Below are 16,677 nucleotides of genomic sequence, written 5' to 3'. Positions count from 1 at the left end.
GGTAGGGGTGCATGCTCGCATGTGTGGAGTCAGGATATGTGTGTGTGTGTGCGGTAGGGGTGCATGCTCGCATGTGTGGAGTCAGGACAACTGTGCAGTGGGCACTCTCCTTGCACCTGCACACTTATCCTGGGACTCAAATGAGGGTCCCCAGGCACTGAGCCATCCTGTTGGCCCTCAGAAGTACATATTCTTCTGACCTAGATCACCTACTTAATGAACAGCTCATCAGTGAGAAAAGGAACTTTGCCTTCTGGCCACTGAACCAAGACTCATGGCATTTCTGCCTGTGGCTTCCTTCAGCTGGGGGGCCTTGCCATCTTGCAGTCTGTTGATGCAGAGGAGGAAAATGTGCCAAAGTCCTGGTTCATCTCTCCCACGTATAGTGAGACTTGAGGCACAAACCCCAGCTTGTCATCTGTGGAATGGGATGTACCACTATCAACTGCAACCTAGGGAAAGACTTGGTAGGAACAGGTACTCATGTCCTTTCCTCCTGGGAGGAGAGTGTCACAGGGGAGGGCACAGCCCTGACAAAGCCCGTTGCTGTCCTTCCCTCCCCCAAGCTGCCCTTGGTGACAAGGCAGAGGACACTACACTGAGCTCTCTTTACCCCAGTTCCTGGAGATGAGTGTTGGTGCCATGAACAAAATCGTCCCCCAGGTAAAAGCTGCCTGGGCCTGACTGACTCTTGACCTAGGGGCCATCCTGGGGATGGAAAGGGCTCTGGGGAGGGGACCCTAGGACCTAGGCCACATTTATCTGCTGTGGGGATTCACTCCAAGTGAGAGTCAGGAGTGCTGAGTGGCAGCACCAAACACCTAGGTGTGTTAGGGCACTGTCACCAGGAGGACTGCCTGAGTCACTTTGGAGGACAAAGGAGGAGTGGGTACTGGGTGGAAGCTACCCTACTGTACAGGTGAAAGTGTGGGAACGTGAAGCAGGCAGGATGAGCCTGGGCTGTGAGAGACCAGAATTTTGCCCAGTCTGCTTCTGGTCTCTCGGGCAGGCAGATGTGGAGAGTAACACAGCCGCTGGAAGGAAAGCTCGCCCTGGAAGCGAAGGTAAGAACAGAGATGGGGGTCAGGCTGGGTGCTGTGGGTCTCTCCCTGGGAACTCCCCTGAAGCTGGGCATAGAGCATCCAAGGCTACAGCTCTTCTATCCCAATATGGGTGGTGATGTCTGCTCCCGGCTTCCTGGCCTTTAGGACAGCTCTGGGTGGCTGGGGTACTAGAAACAGCTGAAGCTAAAAGAGGTTGGGTAATCAGGTCAGTGGTAATGTGGCATTGGATAGGAGGCCCCTGGTTGCTTCTCCATGCTGGTGACTATTTCCAAGTTGTTTTCAGTGTGGCTGGCTGTAGCTGTGGTTTTCTTCCTTTGCCCTAGGTGGGCAGTTTCTGGAGTTTCTGGCTGTAAAGTGGGCATCTCCACCAAGGCAAGAGCTCTGTCTCATGCTCCAGTCTTGCTTACAACCCCCCACCCCCTGCACACAACTTACTGTGCACAAATATTTGAGGATCAACCAGTCAGCTGGCCCTGCTGCCAGTGTCAACACAATCTCCCTGGTGACCCAAGTTTACTCTGTGTTACTGACCACAAAGGAACCACCAACCAGGGCTCTAGGAGTCTAGGTTTGTGATGTATACTGTGTTTCCTGTAGCCCTGTTGTCTCCTCTACCAGCCCACACCCACATGCCTTCATCACACCAGGCCTCTCCTGCCACACCCTCTCCCTGGAAGGCCTGCTCTTTGAGGCCTCTGCCCTGCCCCACCTTATAAATCAACTGGTTTTCCCAAGGTCCCTGTATCACCCAGAGCTCCTCAGGGTCCTGTCCACACCTCCCCAGACACCTTTCATTTGACACTGCAGGCAGAGGTCTTGCTGACAGGTAACTGGAAACTTGAGTGGAATGAATTAAACCAAATCAGGACCCAAATCAGGATCCTCCCCTTGTCTTCTGTATCTCTACTTGGCACACTTGCACATGCGCACACCCACACATCCACACACAGCACCAGTGAGAGCTATACCTGCCTCAGAGCCCAAGAGCCCAAGGACTGAATCAAATCCGCCTCTGCCCTTCTGTGTCCTGACACAGGGGACTTAGTCTCTACCCTCCTTCCTACTTGACCATGTCTGGCCCTCCAAGTGAGGCTGAGAACTCTCTGAGGTGGACGAAAGCTACTTTCATGCCTTCTACAGAGCAAGGTGCCCTCGAGGCACCCAATAAAGCTGCTTTGCTTCATTTTGCAAGCAAGCAAGAATTAGGGGAAGTAAGCCAGGCATAGTGGTACACAGCCTTAATCCAGGTACTTGGGAGGTGAAGGTAGGCAAATTTCTGTGAGTTCAAGGCCAGGTTGAATATACTGAGTTAGGATAGCCAGAGCTATATAGTTAGATTCTGTCTTGAAAAACAAAAAGAAGCAAAAAGAATTAAGAGAGCCAAGTGCAATTCTAGAGCATGGGACATCTGCCAGCTACTGCCGTTCCTGCTGTCCCCACACGCCTAGAGAGAGCGTGGCACTTGGTAGACAAACAGCAAATACTTAGCTCACACTTAGTGCCTGCTGTTTTAGAATAATCGTTCAACAAACCAGCCCTCAGCCAACTACAGGAACCCTCACGGTACTGGCTTAGCACTCAAGGAGACTGAGACACAGAAAAGCAAATGGCTCACTGTGTGGCCCGGCTAGGAATCCATGGAGCTGGGACTCCAGGCCACATTCTGAGGGACACTAGAACAGATGCTAGGCTGGAAGTGAGCAAAGGGTCTGGGTTTTGGCATCAAATGGGTATCACACCCAGAACAGGAGTGACCAGGACGATTGCTTCTTTGAACCTCAGTTTGTCATCCACAGAAATAAAGTTCAAGGTACAGTCCATCGAGTCAGGGAACTCAAGGAGCTGGAAGCGGCTGGTCACATCGCACCCGCAGTGGGGAACAGGGACGGATGCAGTCACCGCTTGCTGCTCAGTTCTCTCCACTTACACAGTCCAGCATCCCATTTAGGGAATGGTATCGCCCGCAGTGAATGAATCTTCCCACTTCAATGAATACAACCAAGATAATCCTCCCCACCCCACCCTGTGCAAGCAGGCACTGAGGCCCCTCTAGGTACACAGATGTCCACTGTCCTATGCCCTTGGTCATGAGGATAAGCTAGGAAGGACAGGAAGGAGAGACAGCCTCTATGGAGCAGAGGCTAGCCCCTGGTGGCATTTGGTAATGACGGAGGACAGGCCGGGCCAGGGAGTGTCATGGAAGGCTTACGAATGCTTCCTCTAGCCCTAGTACTCCCTGACTCGGGAGGGCTGCCTGGAGAGTGGGGTGGGATCTTGGGGGAATCTCTTCACCTCTTCATTGTCTTCCCCTCCACAGGCTGTGACCCCCTCTGCTGCTCACGCCGTGGGGCCTGCCTCTCTGTCTCCCTGCTACTCCTGCTGGCCATGCTTGCCGCCTTGCTTGTTCTGGCCACCGTCTTTGGACATCCATCCCGCACACCAGGTCAGGGGCAAGAAAGAGGCATGGAGACTCCAGCCCTGCCTGGCTTCTCCCTGAGTGACTTGAGTGGTTCCCTAAGGTGTAAGCAGAGATACCTGTGCATGTATGGGCATTGGGAACAACAGTTGTGGAGGAGGCAAGAGAGGAGAGAAGGCAAGAAGACAGTGGATAGGATATAAGCGAGTGGGGTCAATGCCCAGGGCCTCAAAAGCTGCTCTTGACAGGGAGGTCATATTCCAGGAGCCTGGGGAGGGGGTTGTCCCATCCTTCTTCCTAGCTGTCTGAGAGATGGCTGCATGGGCAGGCAGGGCTGCTTAAGGGACGAGGAAGAGGAAGTGTGAAATCAGCATTCCACCTGACAGTGCAGACCATGAGCTGTGTGTGCACATGTGTGTGAGTGCCCATGTGCATGCAGGGGCCTGCCTGTGCCTGTGTGTGTGAGTGCCTGTACATATGTGTGTGAGTGCCTGTGCATATGTGTATGAGTGCCTGTGCATATGTGTGTGAGTGCCTGTGCATATGTGTGTGAGTGCCTGTGTGCATGTGTGTGTGTGTGACTGTGCATACAGGTGCCTGCTTGCTTGTGTTCACTTGTGTGTGAATCCCTGTATGTGTGCAGTTACCTGGCTGCATGTATGCTAATGTGCTTGTCAGTGTGTCTGTGTACACGTGTGTCAGTGCACAGATAGGTGTTTGTGTGTGCATCTATTGCTGTAAGCATGTGCACGAAGGTGCAGGTGTGTGCCGGTGTGTGCAGGTGTGTGCATGTGAGTGCAGGTATGTGCATGTGAATGTGTTTATTTTCCTGTGTGCATCTGCGACAATGTGTGTCCGTAAGGGTGCCTCCTGTGACCAGCTGAGGTAGCTCTGGGAATGGAGACATGACTCCTACTGGCTCAAATACACTTGCACATGTGCCCATAAGCACAGCCTATGACTTCCATCTCCTTAAGTCAGTTTATCCTTTAAATCTTGGGTCACCTTTAGGGGTGAGCATCCCTCTTCCTCAGGAAGGGTTTAAGGGTAACACTTCTTACAAGTACTTGGAGGAACAATAAAAAATATGGAAGTTTGCTGTTAAGGTATACCCAGATGAAAGGGATTGTGACATGCTGTCCCCAGACAGCCAAATATACAGTTTCCAACCAGCTAACCTGTTCCAGGAGATCCATCATTAAAGCTGTGTGAAAGATGGCACGCTGTTCTTAGTGCTTCCTGTGTGACCAAAGCACTCTGCACAGCCTGTGGGCCAATGTCTAGAACAACAATGTTCCCAACATCCCACATACCTCTGGGGCTAGGCTATGACCTCTATTTTGAAGACAAAGGCCCTTAGGCTGGAGGAGGCCAGGTCACCCGTGCCTGCCATGGCAGAGTGGCAGCTTCAACTCCATACATGCCTTGGTGTTCAGAGCCTCTCTGCTGCCCTAGGCCCTCCAGGAGCTCAAAGGGGCTTCCTGAGGGACCTTGTGTACCCCACCTTGCCCACCCCAAGGTTGCGTTTATGAGCTCCACCTCCACTCTAGGGCCTCTCTTGCCTCTACAGAGACTCACTCCTGTGTGACACTGGCCAACAGGACGGGGTTCTTGTGCCATGACCGAAGGCACTGCATCCCAGCCCATGCGGTGTGTGACAGCATCCGCACCTGTCCTCACGGTGAGGATGAGGCTGAGAGCTTGTGTCGTGAGTATTCCTCAATCTCACACCCCTCTTCATCCCCACAACCACCCTAACTTCCCTTGCAGCTCCATGGAACATCCTTAGTACCACCTCCATGTCCTCACGTCTGTGGTGACATGGCACCTCAGCCCAGACCTTCTGCTGTACACTGGGGGATCTTACGATGTCATCTCCACCCACCGCCTGTGATCTCCCTTCATGGCAGCCTTCTCTGAGTCCTGCCAGAGGTCAACAGCCCTGCTTAGGGCTCTTATCTGGAATAACTTTCTGAATGAATGAGTATGTGAATGAATGAACCAGAAGACCTGGCCCCATGCCTTAGACACCTGTTCTTAGGAGAATAGAGCTCGGCTATGTGAAATAAACACAAAAGCATGAATTAGTGGGGAGACCCGAAGCAGGAAGACAGCTATGATCTGGGGCAGGGGTAGGAGGTACTGTGCCTCAGATCCTTGAGAGCTGGACTCTGAAGAACCATTTAGCCCAAATCCAAGAGTCTCGTGCACATTGTAATCCCAGCACTTGGAAAGTAGATGCAGATGGTCAGGAGCTCAAGGTCATTCATTTCAAGTTTCAGGCCAGCCTGCATAAATGAGACCCTGTCTCAACAACAACAAAAAGCTTCACTGGGCCCACATCCCAGCTCCTATCCCATGAGCTACTCCAGCAAGCCAAGAGAGACCGCCCAGCCTCTGCCTAGTGTTTGTAGGATGGGGAGCTCACTCCTTGAGGCTGGCCTGGGTTTGTGTGAATTTGGGTCACCCTGTCCACAACTCCTTGACGTAGGCGGGAATTCTGGGGCCCATGTATAAGAAATCCGGTTCTACCTGCTACATTCTGATGAGCGGAGGCTTCCTGGAGGGAACTTGACCCTAGATTAAAGGTGGCAGGTTAGCAGAGGTGACAAGGGAGACTTCTGCAGTGAGTATGCACACAATGCTGAGGGTGGGGACATACAAGGGGTGCTCTCAGGGATCCCTTGTCACCCCACAAGGGTTGCACAGAGTAAGAACGCTCCACTCTTTGGAACAGACTTCCTTCCTGGAAGACCTCTTATACCCTTTCTAGAATGAATGGGAAGACCCTGTGGTAGGACAGGGTGATCCAGCTGCAGGTGGCTGAGGTATTGTGGTCAGAGCTGAATTTTGTCCTACCCCCCTTGTCCCTTTATAGGAGATGTGCCCCAGAGCCTCCCCAGCTTCCTCCTGACCACCTGTGGAGACCCAGACTCCTGGATCTACTCAGACCAGAAATGTGATGGTACCAACAACTGTGGGGACTGCTCAGATGAGCTGAGCCCAGGTGGGGGTCTGGGCACAGGCGAGTAGTGGCTGAGGGTACGGGCTGAGCAGGAATCTCTACAATTCCTTGTGTACTGTCCCCAAATCCTGGGAAGAACATTTCCACTTCCACTTGAACACTTCTGGGTAGAGGTGCTTGCTATGAGAGGCTCTTCGTGGAGAACACTTATCTTCAGGTTACTAACGGGCACTAGGACCCAGAGGGTGACTGAGCAAAGAGACTGCAGAAACCTTTCTGGATCTGAGCCTTCTGTCCTAGGCACTTCCTAGCAAACCTATGAGGAGAGCAGGGCAGAACTCGCTGGCCCAGTTCATATGTGGGCAATTCCAAGTACCAAGAAGGGAGCAGACACCTACAGGAGGGACTATGGAGTAAACAACCTCCTTAGACATCTTTACATTCTTTCCCCAGCCCTGGGGAGATGCTTAGTCACATGCTTGTGCACTGCTGCACAGCAGAAGACCCAAACCCATCCCCATGGTAGAAAGACAGAACAGACCACAGGTTCCTAACTTCCACATGCCACACGTGTCCCATGTCAGGTGCACACTCGCACACACAATAAATGAATGTAATAAAACAAAATTTTAAAGGTATGGAGGGTGCTAAGGCTGCAGCTCAGATGGTCGAGCAGTTCCCTGGTGTGCATGAGCCTTGCTCTGATCCTCAGCCCTGCGTGAGTGAGCTGTGGTGGTACATTTCTCTAACCCCAACGCTCTGAGAGTAGAGGCAGGAAGGTCAAAAGTTCAGGGTCATCATTGGCTTCACAGTTGAAGGCCAGCCTGAGACCCTGTCTCAAAAGACAAAAGGTGACAGACAATCAGGGAAGACACTGGAGACCTTCTGCCTCCACACAAGTGCCCATGTATGTGTCCATGCACTCATCTGTGTCCATGTCTGTGTGGGCACACATGCACACACATTCTATGTCCAGTGTTAAATCCACAGACATCTTCTGAGCACTGCTGAGGTGGCCTGTGCCATATTCTGGAAGGGAGAGTCAGGAGTCAGACCCATCCCCCAGGACCACGCCATGCTGGTGCCAAGAGGAAGTACTGGGACCTAGGAGACTCTAGCAGATGTCTCAGAAAAGACATCACAGAACAGGCCATAGAGAACAGGGGCCAACAGTCAGGGCTGGTGTGTAAAGAGGAATGGGGGAGCCACAGATACAGGACAGGGAACAGAGGAGTGAGGCACCCCCAGAGCATCCAAGGGCTCCCTAAGGCAGAGTGAGGGTGGAGCAGGAGCTGAGCTGGGCGGTGCAGTATCTCCACATCCATTCATTTCCAGGCACTGTCTGGTTTCCTTTACTCAATTGAGCAGACAGGAACTGAGGCTTAGCCAGGCGAGAAGATCAACACGGCCTGTGTATGAATTGTGAAGCTGCAGTTCTCTCTGCTGCTGCAGGGAAGCCTGCATGGTCATTCCCACACTGGATGGCCTACCGCTGCACGAGCTATGTGTGTTGCAGATCTAGAGAGCACCCTCTTGTCTGGAGAGCCCAGGACAAGAGCTTCAAAGGCTGCTTCTTCCACTGGCTCTTGTCTCCCCAGTGACTGCGTGCCCACCCTGTGGCCCCGGGTGGTGGCGCTGCACGCCAACTGTGTTCAAGTACTGCAGCTGTGTCCCAAGGGTTCTGTGCCGGGACGGAATGCAGCACTGCTCTGACTGGTCAGATGAGTACTCCTGTCCTGGACCTTGAGTGAGCCTCCCTCCATCCACACCATAAGAGTTGGCACCCGGAACCTTTCACCAGAGCATCAAACCCTAGACCACAACGGCAGGAAGAAATCTTTGCCATCTACCAGTGACACCCGGCCCCCATTGTCTTTGAACAGGAATTGTCTTTCCTCCTTTCGAGTGTCTCACTTGGGCACATCCAATGACAAGGAGCTCACAACCATGTTAGGTAGATTCTAACAAAGATGAGGTGTCTGCCTCCGTCCCTTTAGGCCTGTCAATGGGACCACATAGAAGAGACACGCTCCTTGGCTCCAGAACAGGCCTGAAGTTCCAATCTTGTCATCCCTTGAAAAGATAGATAAAATTGTGTCTTAAATGCCAAGTGAGTTTAGCCCTGTGGGTAGAAGACAAAGCACACACATTTACCGTCATTTGGTGCCTAAGGCAGAAGCTGCTGCGCTCAAGGCCTCAGTGGCTTGTTAGTTACCCAACTCACCAGCAGCCCGACTGATCACATGAGGTTGCATGTAGCACTTGGGACCTGGTACCTACTAGTTTCCCAATCTCCAGGAGGCTGTGGCTCCAGACCCAGAGAAAGTGCAGCTTAGAAGAACCCCTCGATGCCTTTAGCCTTCACCCCACAACTGCCTACAGGTTTATATTCAGGTCCTGAAGCCAGAACGAGCCATTTCCCTGCATACCTTCTAGCTCCATAACACGCAGGCAGGCAAGGATGGGTATGTTCATTAGACAGATGAAGAGACTCAGGCCCAAGGGATGACTTGCCCAGGATGGACCTGGAACTGGGACTCAAAGTCAGTCTGTGGAACTCTGACTTCAGGGCCTCCCCCATTATTAAAGAATAGAGCCACACCTTGGCTGGGGGGGGGATCTGTGAGGAGGGGTATTAAAGACGTAGCTTGAGGAACAAAAGTATCTTGTCCTTATCCTGAAAGACAGACTTGGGATCTGGCTGGGGGGGGGGGAGAGGACTTCTGTTGGAAGAGAGAGAAATAGCCCACTAGAAATTAACAGAGCTGTTTTTCTTTGTTAATATCTTGTGAGGTATGAATTGAAAGTGGTATCCAAGGAGCAGCTGGGCCCTGGCTGTTCATTTGTTCTTTCACCACTTGTGTATTCCTTCAGCCATTTCTGAGCTGAGCTGGGAGCTGGGGGCTGGGGGTTCGGAGCTGGGGCTGGGGGCTGGGGGCTGGGGGCTGGGCCCCCAGAGAAGAGGTCTGGGTCCTGGCACGTGAACAGTAGGGGTCTTATAGAAAGCCCAGCTCACGCCATGCAGGGATGAGTGAGACAGCAGAAATGTGGGGTTCCTGTGATGCTGCTGTGGACAAGCCTCAGCAATGCCCCTTCATTTGGGTTTCTCTGTAGAAGGTGAGGGCGATCTTCAGGAGGAAAGGCATGCCATGCTTGGTCCATATGAGAGCCATGTAACAGTTCTGATTAAACTATGGATTATTCAACAGGCTGGAGGGGCCAAAGCATGGGCATATGCAGGAAACAAAGATCTCCACTTCATAGTAAGAGTGCTGGAAACTCAGACTAGCAAAAGTAAATCAGTTTATTTTGTGACCTTGCAAGGCAACAGCTTAGAGTGGCAGGCTCGCCTAGTGAATACAGAGGGTATTTATAAACCCTAACGTAAGACCTCCCCGTGTTGTGAATGATCAGGCCGGCACAGCCTTATAGGCATCGAGGTCTCATTTCTCCTTTACATTTGCGTGTATTCATCTGTTTTATATCCTGTGTATTTCAAGGCTTATCAGATGCAGGCAAGCTTGGCTATGAGTAATTTTCTATTCTCGACTTTTAGGTATGGATGGGGTGTAGCTTAGCATAGTGTGTGTAGGGATTTGTAGAGCGGCAGGCATTAGCAGAGGGCCAGTGTTTTCTGTTCAGTGTTCACTGGGACTAAGTTGGCTCAAGGCACCTTCAAAATGAATCATCAAAATTTTCTTACAAGGTGTATGTGTGTTGGGGGCACAGTAGAGGAGAGAGAGAGTAAATCAATACAGGTAGAGAGAATCAATACAGGTAGTGTCTCAGTTCATCCTGCTGGCAGTGACCAGTGAGGGTGCCATCAAGGAAATTAAGCCCAGAAAGTGGACTGTTTAAACAGAATCTAAAAACTATCTCTTGCTAGGCAGTGGTGGCGCATGCCTTTAATCCCAGGACTCAGGAGGCAGAGGTAGGTGAATTTGTGAGTTCAAGGCCAGCTTGATCTAGATAGCCAGAGCTACACAGAGAAACCCTGTCTCAAAAATATATACATATAAAAATAAAACCCGTGTCTTAGTTAGGGTTTTACTGCTGTGAACAGACACCATGGCCAAGGCAACTCTTATAAGGACAACATTTAATTGGGGCTGGCTTACAGGTTCAGAGGTTCAGTCCATTATCATCAAGGCAGTAACATGGCAGCATCCAGGCAGGCATGGGGTAGGAGAAGCTAAGAGTTCTATATCTTCATCTGAAGGCTGCTAGCAGAATACTGGTTTCCAGGAAGCTAGGATGGGGGTTTTAAAGCCCACACCCACAGTGACACACCTACCCCAACAAGACCATACCTCCAAATAGTGCCACTCCCTGGGCTGGGCATATACAAACCATAACAAGCTGCGTCTTAGCATTTTGGGAGATAGTGAGCGAAGTGCTTTCTGTGTAAGCACGAGGACCCCAGTCTGAGTTTTTAGCACTTACAGGTTAGGCAGGTATGGGGGTGAACAACTGTACCTCTAGTGCTGGGGGTACGGATGTACAGTGTACGCACAGGATCCTGGGGGCTGAACAGCCATCAGCCAACCTGGGGAACTCTGACTCAGTGAGAGACCCTCTCTCAAAAGACAAGACAGGGTTACAGTGAGCTGGCTTAGCAGGAGAAGGCCCTTGCTTCCAAGCCCGATCCCTTGAGTTTGATTCCTGGGACCCAAAAGGAGAGAACAATCTCCTGGGGGGCTTGTCCTCTGTTGACACACAGGTATGTCCACACATGCACACAAAAATCAATGGAAATAAATAAAATAAGGTGGAGAATGCGTGATGGAGATACCCAGTGTCTACCTTTGGCCTCCATATGCATGCTCAAACACACACACACACACACACACACACACGCATGCACCGTACACAGTAAATAACTTGATTAATTAAAACCTATTAGGGAGAGGCAAGGCAGCTTGTGTGCACTGTGACACTGAAGGCAAAGCGATGTGTGCAGACTGTGTAGCTTGACATTTATGGAGCACCTCACTGTTCCTGAGCATGGTAGTCTCAGGGCCTGGAGTGTGCAGAACAGCCTTAGATGCTGGCTTCTGAGAGGGGTCTTGGCTGCAGGCCACAGTTCATTTTCAGCAGGAGGAACACGTTGGATCTCTTCATGTGAAGAGAAACTTGGAGGCTGGGGAATCAGGGTCTAGCCCAGGCTTTTCTGCAGGCTTAGTGAGAGGAGGAACATTTGTAAAGATTCCCATGGAAGACTGGGGTGCCCAGAGGACTGTGGCTCTCACCAGCATTAGCAGTGGGGGGGGGTCTGTGAGTATTTCCCCTGTACCAATGCATACTACGGTAAGCCCTTATCAGCCTGCCTCTGCGACCCCATTTTATTTCCAGCCTACCACCATGGATTCTGATATCGTTGGACACAACTTCCCAGAAGCACAGAGAGGTATCACACAGCTTTTTAAGAACCAATGGTTCAAGGTTGACAGCCCCAAGTCCAAAGACTCAAGCCTCCTGAAGTCTTGTTCCTTCAGCTTGGTCTCCGCAGATGGGAAGCTGGAACCTGGCAGGTGCCACAGAAGCTGGCATGTGTTCCTCTCTTGTTTATTGGTCCTACATAAAAGAACAGGTGCCATAGCCACCACCCAAACAATTCTCTATAAAGGATTCCAGGAAGATACAGGCCTGGGGCCTGGGCCAAGCCAACCCACCCCTGGCGCCAGGCCGCAGAGCAGCCAGAGAGACAGCTCAGGAGTCAGTGCCAATATTTGCCCTGGCCCCGCCTCCCTGGGCCCTGCCCTGCCTCCCTGGCCCCGCCTCCCTGGCCCCTGCCCTATCTCCCTGGCCCCAGCCTCAAGATCAAGGCTTTAGATACAACAGGTTCTTGGCTGTGCAAACAGCAAGGGCTGGATGAATGGAGGAATTTAAAGTGACTCCAGCTGGGCCCCAGGGCTTGGGTTGAAAATCTGCTCTGGGTTAAGTGCCTCCCATCTCTGTTTGCTGGGGCTCTCCTTTCATCCTTAAGCTCACAGAACCGAATTTGCTAGAGCCCCTAGGAGGCTTAGGCAGGCTTTTGGCAAGAGAGGGCAGGGGTTGGCCCAAAGCTGCATTGCTCAATGGCTTTCATAGGGTCTGGGGGCCACACCAACTCCAGAGCCACACTAGTAATGTCTGTGTCTCAGAATCCTTTGTTTTTTTTCTTTTTTCTTTTGAGACACAGACTCATGTAGTCCAGGGTGGCTTCAAACTCACTATATATTCAAGTCTGTCATAAGTCTTTACACTATACACTCACACACACAGACACACACATGGGGTGGGGGGCGGAGGGTGAGGAAGAGGAGATTCTGTCTCAAAAAATTAAACACACATAATAAAAATAACTAATGACAAATTATAACAATGTACGAAAAAACAAAGCTGCTGGCTTCATTATTTGGGAACTAGGTTGCTTTCCTTCTTTCTTTTGAGACAGAATCTTGCTATGTGGCTCTGTCTGGCCTTGAACTCACAGTCTTCCTGGCTCAGCCTTCCAAATACAGGGATTATAGGCACATGCCACCAAGCCTAGTGGGAGCACTGTTAAATAGGATAGTACTTACGTGAACACAAACAGTACACTACCTCAATGAATCTGAGGCTGGCTAGAAGGCTCAGTGGGGTAAAGGTGCTTGTTGCTAAGCCTGAAGATCTGAGTTCGATCCTTAGATCTCACATGGTACAAAGAGAAAACGGATTTAAACTAATTGCCCCTTGATCTCCACAGTTTGAGAGTGTGAGACTATGCATGAATATAGTAGTGAGTGAGTGTACATGCACACACACACACACTACACATACCCACACACAAACATACAGAATAAGTAAATGAGATATTAAAAGAATTATCAGCAGGCCTGCATGGCCCCCTCGGCTTTGAGTGGCCGAAAGAAAGACACCCCAGCATTCACCCTGGCCCTGCGGCTGGTGCCCCTGTGATGAGCAAATATGTGATGGAGACGTGAGAAAGCCGGAGCATTTGCTGGAAAGATGGGAAGCAAAGCTGAGTGGTCCATGCTCTGTAGAAAGAGGAGGAGCTGGAGGAGCAACAGAGGTGAGGGACAGGCAAATATGAAGAGCTGGCACACAGTCACCATGGTGTTCGCGTCCAAGCTGCTGCCAAGGACCATGTCTGGGTCCATGGCCCTACCTCAGCTGGGTATTTTTATTATGTGTGTTTAATTTTTTTGAGACAGTATCTCCTCCTTCCTCACCCACCCCCATCCTGTGCATCCGTGTGTGCGTCCGTGCGTGTGTGCGTGTGTGTGTGAGTGTGTGCGTGTATGTGTGATGTAAAGACTCATACCAGACTTGAATGCTGATATCTTTGCCTGTGTTGCCAACTAAGGCCATCTGGATGTCAGTGGCCTGGGCTGCTACCTGAGACCATGTGGATGCTCTGTGGGCATGCTGATGCTGGGGTTGGTGTGGGGAGGCAAACTGCTCTGAGTGGCCTGTGCTGCCACCTAGACAACCATGGCCTATATTTCCACCAGGGGCCATGACTGGGTCCTTGGTCCTATCACAGCTGGGGTAAGTGTTGAAGTTCCAGACCCATGTCACCACCAAAGGTCACGTGGATACCCCTGGTCTGGACTGTTCCTGAGGCCATGTTGATATCAGAGCACTGTGCTGAGCTGGCTCGGCCCCTCATCCACCACCACACCCTGGAGAGCTGGTCCTGCCTCTCGCCTGGGCAGCTCCAGAGAGCTGGTTCTGGTTCTGGAGAGCTGACCTCACCCTTTGCTGGCTACAGCACCTGGGAGAGCTGGCCCATCCCTCCTCTGCCTCTAGGTGACAACGTGTCTCTCCACCCCCTCCCCCACCTTCTGCTTAAGATCACCAGTTCCAGTCCTGAGCTGAGGTAAACTTCCTGCACACCAGCTGAAGGAAAGAACCACTGAGTCTCTACATGCTTCTAAAGATGAGGGATTGGCTCCTCCCTGACAGCTCTGGGAAGCTGATTCTACTAGGTTTCCAGGTTTTCTTCAGGTCTAGATCCGGAAAATGTATCTGGTCCTTTGATTCCAGTAAAGCCTTCCTCTGTAACCTGGGCACAGTCTCCCAAGGCATCTCAAGCTGCACAGTCCCATAGCCTCTGGCTGCTCCTTGTGGGGTCAGTTTTTAGTCACCTATACAAGCCTGGAAGCAGAGTTGGACATGGTGACCTTCATTCATCTTGGCTTCCTCCTGATCCTTGGGAGTTCCTGTTGAGCTGGTGTGGCCACTAGTGTCCCAGAAGGTAAGGACAGATGTGACTAGAGGTCTGATGGGCCAGACAGTCTTGGGCTTGTTCTCCATAGCATACCAACATGGGTCACATCTCGGTCTTTTTTGACAGATAGCTCCCACACATCAGGTTTTCCTTTGACTGCCTTCTCTATTTCTTGTCAAGTTGCCTGTGTCTGTCTCCTGTGCCCTTTCTGCCCAGAAGCTGGAACTGAGCACTGCCACCATCTTGGTCATTCTTTGTTTCCATAACGGCACATTGTCTTGTCTTCCTGTTTGACCATTACTTCTCACTAAGCCCGTCCTCTGCCTCCCTTTAAATACTGCCATCCCCTAGGGCCCCATCATAGCCATCTATTTGTGGAATTCCTTTCTTCCCTTTGGAATATAAGAACTGCAAATCTTCGCCACAAACTAGAGAGAGAAACTCCCTTCTAAACCCATAATGTTTAGTGTATAACTCCAGGTTCTTAGCCTGAAAGCTGTTTTTCTGCCTGATTTTATTCTTACCTCTGGCTTCTGTTCTTCCAGACTCATCACTGACGGGCACAAATTCCTCTCAGCTCCATCACTACCCCCTGCCCCCAGCTGTTGTGTCTGTCTATTCTGGCTCTTCACCACTAAGCAGAGAGCCTGCCTGGCAGCAGGTGCTTCAGCAATACGCTATGAGTGAAGGACATGCTCTGTTCTGCATCCCTCTGCTTCGCTTCGCGTCTCACATCACTCGCCCATGGCCTGCCCTCCACATCAGCCTTGGAGGCTCCTTTCTGAAACATGGGTCCCTCCCAGGCTAATTTCTTCAGTCTCTATGATTTCCTGGATTGGTCCTTGCCGACAGCTCTAGCTTTATCACACAACTCTTCCCTCCCACAGCTCTGCTCACCCATAGCTCGCCTGAATGCCACACATGGAAATACTGTCACTAGTTCCCACACTCCACAGAACCCTGAAGGCCTGGCCCCTGTCCTCTGAGACTTGCTAGCTCATATTCATCCTTCAAACCCACTCGGGCATCGTTATCACTTGGGAAAGAAACATTCTCGCCTCACAGCTTGTGATTACCCATTTGAACATCTTGCTACGGACTCACACTTCCCAAAGCATGCAGAAATCATAGCATTGGCTATGCTCAGTGGGAGGCAGAAAGTCACTTGTCTGTTTTTCTTAATTAAAAGGACGATGTGACTGGAAGAACAGAAGCCAGAGGTAAGGATAAAATCAGGCAGAAAACAGTTACTTGAGGGCAGAAATTGTCTCATTTGCTCTGCCTACTTGGGCCCGCACTAGGTGCCCAATAATTGTAAAGGGATGGCTGTGCTGGCCAGGTTTCCTCAGAGAAACAGAACAGATGTTTCTCTGTTTGTATTTCTGCCCATCTACCCGTCTGTCCATCTGTCCATCTATCCATCCATCCACCCATCCATCTTCTCTATCTCTACATATCTGAGAGACTTCTTTAAATGAACTGGCCTGTGAAGATACATGGGCTGGCAAGTCTGAAGTGTTTGGGGCAGGCCAACAGGCTGCAAGTTTTCCTTCTTCACAGGGTCTTGGTCTTTTCTCTCAAAGCTGGTTGCATATGTATATTTTGATGGGTAATCTGTTTTACTCAACGCTTACTAGTTTCAATGTTAAGCTTATATTTTAAAAAGGAGCTGATATTTTGGCATATATATGTATAATATATACACATAAATATATATAAAAGATATATTAAAAATATATAAAAAATAATTTTTAAAAAAAGGCCATAAATTTGAAAGAGAACAAAGAAACACAGATGGGAGAGTTTGGAGGGAGAAAGAGAAGTAGGAAATGATGCAATTATATTATAATCTAAAAAAAAAATTGGGACTGGATATGTAGGTCAGGGTAAGTGTCTGCTTAGTATGTGAGGCCCTGAATTTGATCCTTTGCAAACAACAATGAATTTTCAAGCAGCATGTAGGCTGGTGTTTGACCACATTTGGGTGCCTGACACAAGACTGACAACCACAGTGAAT

At 50.6% G+C, this 16,677-nt stretch overlaps 1 protein-coding gene across 1 annotated transcript; it reads left to right on the top strand.

Moving 5' to 3' along the window:
- Window positions 1-949: 949 nt before the first annotated feature.
- On the top strand, window positions 950-9,093 carry Ldlrad1 (low density lipoprotein receptor class A domain containing 1). Its single transcript, XM_028787281.1, has 5 exons — window positions 950-1,064; window positions 3,382-3,507; window positions 5,051-5,188; window positions 6,359-6,487; window positions 8,044-9,093. The coding sequence occupies exons 1-5, from the start codon at window positions 950-952 to the stop codon at window positions 8,190-8,192; spliced, it is 657 nt and encodes a 218-aa protein (XP_028643114.1). The 3' UTR covers window positions 8,193-9,093.
- The last annotated feature ends 7,584 nt before the right edge of the window (window positions 9,094-16,677 follow it).

The sequence above is a fragment of the Grammomys surdaster genome, unplaced genomic scaffold (genome assembly GCF_004785775.1).
Source record: "Grammomys surdaster isolate TR1022 unplaced genomic scaffold, NIH_TR_1.0 100, whole genome shotgun sequence".
NCBI classification, from domain to species: domain Eukaryota; kingdom Metazoa; phylum Chordata; class Mammalia; order Rodentia; family Muridae; genus Grammomys; species Grammomys surdaster.
Note: the sequence above shows the minus strand (reverse complement) of the source record. Positions and strands in the feature narration are given on the sequence as shown.

What these genes read in the sequence shown, in the direction of transcription:
- Ldlrad1 (XM_028787281.1), top strand. Translation starts at nt 950, where the DNA reads ATGAGCCTGGGCTGTGAGAGACCAGAATTTTGCCCAGTCTGCTTCTGG. An exon ending in TGAGGCTGAGAGCTTGTGTC is followed by an intron (nt 5,189 to 6,358) that starts GTGAGTATTCCT and finishes GTCCCTTTATAG; the next exon opens with GAGATGTGCCCCAGAGCCTC. An exon ending in CTCAGATGAGCTGAGCCCAG is followed by an intron (nt 6,488 to 8,043) that starts GTGGGGGTCTGG and finishes TTGTCTCCCCAG; the next exon opens with TGACTGCGTGCCCACCCTGT.